The following is a 9,867-nucleotide window of genomic DNA, read 5'->3' on the forward strand; positions in this document are numbered from 1 at the left end:
GGTAAACCATGGAGATCAACATTTATTTAATTATACACCCATGGCAGAACAAATCTGTCTGTTTTGCCCTGTGGGCAAAACTCGCTTTCTTTCAGCGAGTTTCCCATATTCAAAGCCAGATACTCGGAGCCAAAATTGCCTTTAGTTAGTGACACGTAACAACACAAGTTCTACAAAATGATACAAACTTTTTTCTATTTCTATTTGAGTTTCGACAAGAACTAATTGCGTCGGGTGACGTCATAATTATTCAAAAGCAAGTTGCATGCTGGATAATGGGGGTCGATGGTATTTTGTTTTACAACGGCTGCACCAACAAGCGGTTAGAAGAAACCCCACGCAGTAACATAGCCTATACTAATGTCTCTGTAAATAGCCTACATTGCTTAAATTCTCTGAAGTCCATCTCTAAATCTATATTGCCGCGAGATCATATGCTACAAGAGATAAAATAAAATTCATTTATTAGTGTTACATTATTCTAAAACGTGTGAACAATACCAAATATGACAGTGTAAGTAACAGGGTTTACAGTTAAGTCGATAGTAGTTCAGGGAACTGGTGTCACCCTCCGTCAAAACATGTTGAACTCCGCCGAATATCCAGCATGCCACTGATTTTTTAAATAATTCTGACGTCACTCGAGACACTGGGTTCTTGCCGTCGAGACCAGGCTTATGAACTTCAACACTGTGAATTAGAAAATGTGTTATAACTTTATTTTTCTTGCAAGAATATGGACTTCCAACATGTCTACATATAGAACTTGTGTTGCTACGTGTCACTGACTAAAGGCAGTTTTTGTAGTGAGTATGACTGGTTTTACAGAGAGCTGAAAATAGGCGTCTCGCTAAAAGAAATAGCCTATAAACACATTGTTTTATATGTAGGCTATATATAAGGGATACTGTTAATGAATTCTGATGTTTGTTTCAGTTGTTTCTAGATCCTTGTGCGTACACCTGATTAAGACGACCAACCTTAAATCAGTTTTAATACAAGCGATGAATTAAAATTCCATATAGGGTTCTGCGCAAAGGTACAGTGGCTGAATCAAGCCAAAGGACTTGCTGAACCCAATTGGAGCTTGGTTTAAATTAAGGTGTACCTATTAAACGTGAAATTTTACTGGAAAATGTCGGCGGGTCTGGTGTCACGCCATGTCTGGTGTCTTTGGTTAGGCTGACATTCCGGTTGGCACTGGAGCGTGATGTGGCCATTGGTTCCTGGTCTGCACTAGGAAATTCAGTCGCCCTTCATTTTAGGCCATGTATACAAAGTTTTATCGAATCGTCAGTGGTGCATATAACAAACAATCAAAGGGAGTTCCACAACGGCAAAGTCGATGCCCACGTGGACCTGTCCAGTTAAAACGTTACCAGCATGCAAATATATGCTTTTGTTTATATAGTGTTGTCATTCTCTATCGCCAAAGTTGAGACTATTATTATAATTAGCAAACGTGTACGTATATATGAGATTCCTGTCATGCTGAGTCTCGCGCGGTCCACGTCACTGCATGATTGCACCCGCAAAGGGTTGTGAAGGTGAAATATATTATCAACCATTGCATGTGAGAAGTGTTTACCCATTCAAAACTGGTCATAAAACCGTGCTTCGTAGGCTTCACACCCTGCCTACACAAACATAAGAACAGCGAAAAGCCTGAATCGTAGTGATGCGTCAGAGAGTGGGTTAAATTAACCCGTGCAGTCGACCTACATACGCACTGGGGGCTGCCCGGAATAGCATCCCCCACATGATATGTTACAAGTCAAAGCCATACGTCCTCTACGACCGCTAGCGAACGTCTGAACGACTACTACACAGGGTTCGATATAGTTATCCGTGCTGCTTGCAAACCATTGTATCGACATTTTTTTGACGCTGTAGCTTGAGTCCGACAAAAGCATACAGGCAACATGGCGCTGAATGTTCAGATCAGCTTTAACCTTAAAATGGTGGTGGCTATCATGTTAGGGGAGCTGATCAGCGGCCTGTGGTACTCCGGCTTCCAGCACTGGGGTCGGGACCTGGGAGATCGCTACCTCATCACCGCCATCGTCTGTGACGTCGGCCTGGTTATCGTCCTGCAGAACCTCCGGGGGTAAGTGTCAATGAGCAGTCGGTCATAGACACCTATGTAAGTGGGACTGCTTAAGTCTGTATATTTACCCCTGTTTATTGGAAAAGCCTCAAAGATAACAATATATTTATTGTGAAAAAGGCCTATCGACAAAGAATACACTCTCGTAAAGCCTATATATAGCGCAAACTGCGCATGTAGATATCCCAAACATAGGCCCAAATCGGTCTTATGCTATGTAGGACACCCATGTTAGTCGTATACAACGTACTCAAAAATTAATCTGTTAATTATAACAGAAATTCTGTTTTTTGAGTTATGCTAAAATGTATTCTGCTACTGAAACAGATTATTTTGTTAAATATAGCACACATATTCTATTAATTCGACATAAAGATTCCATTAGGCTAACATGATATTATGTTGAATTTGACAGAGTATTATGTTATACAAGAATACATTCTAGCATCACTCAGACAACCGACTCTCTGTTAAAATGAACAGATTAGTTTTTGGAGCATACAACTTTGCTTTTATTTGGAGATGTAACTAGCACTGCAGTTTCGCACACCCATAATTTAATACCGACCACCGTCAAGAAAAATCCTTAGGCACAGTAGTGTCAGGTAGGATGTATAAATTAGTACAGTGTTTTGGATGTTGACAAGCGACCAATATCCCTGTTTATACAGTCCCGAAAAAATCTACCACCAAAAATGTTGCCCTTATTGTGACCTTACGTGTCAATAAGACCATCTCAAATATCTTCTGAAACCGACACTGCTCCAGATACCCGTTGTTTTGATCCTATGTATGTATTTATGCGGTTATGTGACACCCCTCATGCGTGAAAGTATCTTAGGCTTAATCTGTGCGATTTTGTTAACAGGGCCCCCTCACTGACATTTTAGGTTAGCTTAGATTTAACTTGTTATAATGTAACACTGAGATGTAGTGTCGTTCTTATGTATTATCGTTTACGCGCATGCCCCAGTTTCACAAGCCTTGTACTCGTGTTACATTTTTTTCGCGCGGAAACTTTCATAAATCATATCCTTGTATGTGATACTTTAACCTTGGAAATGTCATTGCTGAATGCAGTTTAGCAAGAAAACTGATTTACGAAGAATCGTGACAGTTCGTACATGGACCCTGGGTATCTTTATCATCTTTTAATCTATCTAAGCTATTTTCAGCCATGGATGATGTCAACATTTATTCGACTAGTTCTTGTGGAAGCCATGGATGGTGTCAACATTTATTCGACTAGTTCTTGTGGAAGCCATAGTTATCTGATTGATTCTTACAGAAGCCATGGAGTGAATCAGCATCAAGCCAACTAGTTCTTATGGAATCTATGGATGATCATAGTGCCAACAATTACGCGACTAGTTCTTGTGGAAGCCGTAAACGGAGTCTTCCATGTTGAAACCTGTTACCCGATAATGATGGTTCAAGATCAGTTAAAGATAAAACCCTGATTTAACACGCTATGTCCTTGATTATGCCAACTATTCGTAGATATGCGTATACTACTCGTGTATTTAGTCTGGCGAAGTGTGTTGTGTATATGCATTGCGCTGCTAAGCTATATGTCAACCGCTATGCTTACAGCAGAGTTACGCGTGTCAGATGTTTGCGTGGGAGGGACGCGTGACCATCTTAATACAAGGCCAGATATACTTGGGTACAGTGGTTTATATACATATATACCGGTAACGTACCTTGGACCAAGCTGAGAGTTGCTATGTCACACACAAATAGAGAATCCCTGGAAACTAATCATTACCAAATCTAGTGCGTCGTGCCCTTATCTAGGAACCAGGCGTTTAACTCATCAAATACTATAGTAAATAGCGAAAGAGTATAGAATTCACAACTAAGTACACGACCAGTGCGAGTGTTCACTATACCTGTTCTAGCAGGCATGGGTGATTTGATTTATTTGATTGGTGTTTTACGCCGTACTCAAGAATATTTCACTTATACGACGGTGGCCAGCATTATGGTGGGTGGAGACCGGGCACAGCCCGGGGGAAACCCACGACCATCCGCAGGTTGCTGGCAGACCTTCCCACGTACGGCCGGAGAGGAAGCTAGCATGAGCTGGTCTTGAACTCACAGCGACCGCATTGGTGAGAGGCTTCTGGGTCACTACGCTGTGCTAGCGCGCTAACCAACATGGGTGATAGAAGACTTTTCAATCTTTCTTGTTTCTGTCATCATGGTATTGTAAAGGATGATTGATTTTGGTTTGCTCCGTGCACGTGCGAGTGGTATTTAATATCAAACATTTAACCGGTAGACTTCAAGAGCATAAATGTTTTTTCTGAAGAGTTTTTAATCTATAATCATTCATTCATGAACATAGCAGATAATACAAGACAGCAAAGGGAGATAACCGGGAAGCACCTATTACTAAGCACATGGGAAATACTAAAACAATGTAGGTCATGTCTAAACATACCATGTCGTCTTGTCATGAGCTCCACCCTAAATCAAAGACATATGTTTGACAGAGCAGTATGGTTGATGTTTAGTGTTCATGATACGGGAATTTTTTCGTGTTGGCCATGACTTGCATATTAACATTCAGTATTGAAATCATTCAGTAATGAAATACTGACAGAGGCTGATATACTTAGCTTCTTCCCAGTGTACGACAGACAACGTTATAAAACTTCTGGATGGAGTTCTGAGATAGTTCCGGTTGATGCAGGGCAGTTTGGGAGTGTATCCATGCAGAAGAGCATAAATGCTTCCCTGAAAGTTTGGCGTTGGACATTTGCTTGAAAAGATGTTTGCTTTAATACTGGGTATATATTGTTACTTCCTGCAGGCATTCTTGGCCAGGAACTATACCCTGATCAATTTTAGCAATTGATCAGGGTTTGGTGCGGCTGTATGTGTGGTGTCTTAGTGCTGGTATTTCACTGAGGCAGCACTGTAAATATACAGGCATAATGGCAATGGAACCTGGCTATTACAACAACACGATGTCGAAATATTATTTATTATTTATTTGATTTATGGTTTACGCTGTACTCAAGAATTTATTTATTTATTAGATTGATGTTTTACGTCGTGCTCATTGCATACGATACAATAGTGGCAAGCAATACGGAAAGAGGAAACCGGGCAGATCCCATGGGGAAACCCACGGCCTTTCGCAAGTTGCTGAGACTTTCGCACGTACGATCGTAGAGGGATGTCGAAGTAATGAGTGTAAACTACACACAAATGCATGTGTTTAAAACAGGAAAGTGCTATTTACTTCTTACCTGTACCTTTAACACACACTACAATAGTGATATTCATGCATCTATAGATCTGATTTCTTCACACGTTAAATTACTGTCTGTAGATATCATTTTACCGGTTTATCCCCTGGCTTTTCTTTTACAGCCGGTTCATCTCGGTTAACCGTTGGGAGGAGGCGGTCCGCTTCAGCGTGTGGATGGCTCTGGCTGTGGCCGCCTTGGAAGGACCCCACGTTGTCTACGGCATTAGTACCTTCAGCTACTTTATCCTTCACGTACTACACAAATTTACGATGGTTTGCGTCATGTTACTCGTTATGATTTACTTCAAGTACTGAGGACAGTTCAGCGATCGAAATTATGATAAGAGGGACAACTAGACATAACAGTACAAGGAGGAGTACCCAAAACTGAATCAACAACAAAAAATGAATTTACGACTTTTACGTGATAATTACAGCAGCAAGAGCCATTAAGATGCACGATGTTCCTTATTGTAACAGAAAAAAATTATCGACCGCACGAGATTAACGGAATAGATGGTAACAATCCAGCGTTACGATACATGAGAGAAAAATGGAGCGAAGATGGAGCCTTCTTATACCCGTTCGATGTATATGTTCCAAAAAAGAGGGAATTTTCGACCGAAGAAATCACTTTTAAGGGAATTTATCGATACCCTAGATGGAATTTATGTCATGTGGTTGCTGGAAGTTTTCAGTTGTCGTGCAATAATGCTTCGTTCGAGAATGAAACCTGTCATCATTTGGAACGATAAATAACGTCCTTTGTGCAGATATGCAAAGTGCGATCATGTGAACATTCAACGTTATATAGCCACAGATCTCTTTGATGGAAGGAATCGTCTGTAGCTCACAAATTATTGTAGTTGTCTGAATGTAACCATTCGTCCCCATTTCCATTTATTAGGGCTACCAACTTTTTTTAAGGTGCATGCATGAAGCCATCTCGCGAGAGGCACCCAAATTAAGGCATTATGTGGCTATGAGAGTTATACGCGACCCTAAAGTTAACACGGCTTCGTGCAAAACGATGCCTTATCTTTACTTCACTATTCATTTCCCTCCGTCCATCAGAAGGTTTACACATATGTTCTGTCGTTTAAACCTACATCTATAGTACGTAGATTATAAAGATCGAATTTGACATCTGTTTCAGAACTGTTTCCTAAGGCTGTGTAATTATTTCTACATCTTTTACGAATAAATATAGCCCTATGTAGTGCTAAGGGAAAGAGGAGAATGATCAGAGTGTAACTCTTATTTAGAACAAGACTAGTAATGGTTGCCTGCACGATGAATTGATACCAAACATTCAAATCTATCTCATTTCACACTTTATGTGTATATCAAAGGTTTGGCATCGAACTGATTACGCAAACGTCTGGACCTGTCGTGTCGGGTTTCTGCTGCAAGTGCTATAAATGACCAAGGGAGGCTACTCCACCTTAAACTCCAGAGGCCAATGTTATAAAAGTTGTGTTCCATTAATCTCATTTTCTGTTAATTTCATTTTTCATGATTTGAGATGTTTTAGTTTTTAAAGTTTATGTCTATCCAACGCCTACAGTTTTGCCTTTTTATTGCACCATATTTTCTATGTCACCTTTGAAGTCAGATCAATGTGTCTATATACAACTCATACAACGCACGTACTTGCATAATTTATTCTTCAGATCCTTCGCATTTAAATCATTGTTGCATGTTATACATATCGCATTTAATTTGTACATGAATTGTTTATGAAGTTTAAGTTGTCTTTACGTTTATCTAGTGGCCACGTGCACCTCTGGAAGTTGTGCTGATAATTATACTCTGTGGCATAATTTATTCTTTTTTATGATAATACTCTTATAATGTCATCCACTTTAGCTTACGATGCTATTAAAGTGTTTACTCATTGTTCCGATCACTCTCTGGCTTACTCTTCTCTTGATGACGTGGTGTACTTTAAATGAAAAAGACCTCTAAAAATCGAAGTAGGCATCACTAAATAGACCACTTAAAACTATGCATAAATATTGTTTCATTTTTTTTTTTAGATTTTTGTGAAAGGAGTTAAAAACGTTCAAACATTTAATTTCTAAGGTGGGCTTTATCAACCATTCTATTAGAGTTCAGGAACTCTAACGTCACAGGAAGTTTTTCCAACTGTAATCAGAACACTGGGTGTTGTAATAACTCTTTTTACCCATGAGTAAACGATTACTGAAATAATGTTCCCCAAAAATTCCTTGCCTCTGCTGAACATCAGGAAAAAAAAGGTGATGTGACGTCGACCTGAGAGTTCCTAGATACCGTCAGTATGGCTCATAAAGCTCAACATAGTATTCAAATATTTGAATGCCTTTAAATACTCTTAAAAATCTCGAAAAACAAATGAAAGTATTTTTACTGTCTGTATGATGAACCTTATTTCCTATTTTAGCTTTCTTTGACTTAAATCTTAGTAATGATTACGTCATGTCAAATTGCATGCGCTGTTGATAAAGATTACTCTCAGTAACATCCTGTAAGGATTACAGATATTGTATTCTTTACAATGATTACTCTTTATAATGTATTATTCCCTTTATAAATGATATTTCTTTAAAAATATTACTCTCTAGTATATTGGACTCTTTGTAAGGATCACTGTGTTGATTACACTACTAGTACACTACCAGCACACTAATGGTCACTGTTACTATATTTTTGGTATATGTACTACTTCTAAACGGAAAGAAACAATCATTTGCTGTACATAACACAGGGCTTTCTTCACATTTTAAAACCCAGCCCTAGCTTGTAATTTTGTATATTTAAGTCATTGTGATTCCGTTTCCAACATGATTCACACAAACTATACCTCTGATATGCAACGTTAAATATAACTTGCATGAAACTATGATGGGCATTATGATGTTTAATTTCAAAGCTCTGTAAGCCGCTAAAATATAGTTTTCTTTTTTAAAGTATATGTCCTTTTTGCTTAATTTTACAGCCACTTTTGTTACAGGGTTTCGATGGCAACATAGCGGCAGATTTCCTCCTGAAGTTACTTTTCAGAAAGCTAATTTAAAAGTTCCGCGGTGTTGCATTATGTTCATTCCTTTGAGGATTGCTTTGATAACCTAGAAGATAACACCGCTCATCAACATGAAGTCCCTGAAAATTAAATGATCCTGACGAAAAGCTTCAGCTGAACGACCGGGAGCTGGAATCGAACCCGTTATTTCGCTGGTCACGAGCAGGTCAAAAGCTACATGAGACGACATTAGGCGGTGTGTTGAATAATTCGGGAATTTCTGTGTTTTAACAGATATTGATTGAGATATTGGTTAAAGCTTGGCTAATCTATTCTGTCACTGTATGGTTGGGGTGACTGGAGTGGATATAATGCCCCATTCTGCTCGAATCATGGGACCGCTTTATAACATGTAGACATGCTTGGTATTTTTGTGTTAGTCATAAAAAAATAACATTGAGAGCAACGTTCCGACAACCGTTCCTCAAATTTGAAACTCCACCCATACATCCTTTATATTTAAAAAAAGAAGCATTGCTAAACCTTTTTTAAGAATTTATGTATTATTTGTGCAATGCAAACAATACATTTTATTTATAATATTAAACTCATGCAAGTAATTATGAAATATGTCGTAACAGTGGTGTGCCCATTGCTATACATGGTCTGATACTCTGTTTTCGAGAACCCTTGCGTTGCAAACTACAGATCTGAAGGAGCGACGTGTCATTCTATGCTCTATATCTGACCAGTAGGCCTACATAATTTTTTCTTTCCGTCCAATGACACCTAACATAGGCCTATTCTAATTATTTATTTCAAATTTAAGTGTACGAGTGGTATTTTCAGCTTGACTATAGTACTTGTAAAAACGTTCAGGTGACCTACTGCGAGGTTTTCCTGTTATCACAGGTTTCTCTTCTCATGTGCACAGCTTTTCCAAACTTATGCCAGACTCGTTGTTATAGTAATATACCATTCCTGGCGTAGAGTCTATCGCGACACACTGATTAGAAGAGATCAGCCTACGTCACCATGATGAAACTATTTAAATGTAGCGACTGCTTTGTAAGGCTGTCGGGGGTCGAACAAGAAATAAAAGCCTAACAAATAAATATCATTACCGCTCTTCTGCAGTGGTTTATTTTCAGATGGACATTTTCGTATTTTTTCTTGCCTAAAATCACCGAATAAAAATTTACCCCATATTCGTATATCCATATAATTGGCTGAATATTTATGGTGTACCGGTATTTTGTGTTGACATTAAATTTGCGAGTTATCCGCAAGCCGCCAAGAAACAAACGGAAGTACTAGTGTCTGTCTTCAGTGATAGAAATACATTCTGTCTGAATATTGATGACACTTTTCACCATTACTGCTGGCTCAATACAAAAACAATTACTTACAAAAGACAATTACTTAGAAATGATAATAATGATAAGCCCATAACATAATAATGCTATTTTGTCATAGTAAAATCTGTATATATAC

The 9,867-nt window shown here is 38.7% G+C and overlaps 1 protein-coding gene across 1 annotated transcript; it reads left to right on the forward strand.

Moving 5' to 3' along the window:
- The first annotated feature begins 1,874 nt into the window (after positions 1–1,874).
- On the forward strand, positions 1,875–8,323 carry LOC135470556 (uncharacterized). Its single transcript, XM_064749572.1, has 2 exons — positions 1,875–2,107; positions 5,492–8,323. The coding sequence occupies exons 1-2, from the start codon at positions 1,923–1,925 to the stop codon at positions 5,682–5,684; spliced, it is 378 nt and encodes a 125-aa protein (XP_064605642.1). The 5' UTR covers positions 1,875–1,922; the 3' UTR covers positions 5,685–8,323.
- Positions 8,324–9,867: the final 1,544 nt, after the last annotated feature.

The sequence above is a fragment of the Liolophura sinensis genome, chromosome 7 (assembly GCF_032854445.1).
Source record: "Liolophura sinensis isolate JHLJ2023 chromosome 7, CUHK_Ljap_v2, whole genome shotgun sequence".
Lineage (NCBI taxonomy): Eukaryota > Metazoa > Mollusca > Polyplacophora > Chitonida > Chitonidae > Liolophura > Liolophura sinensis.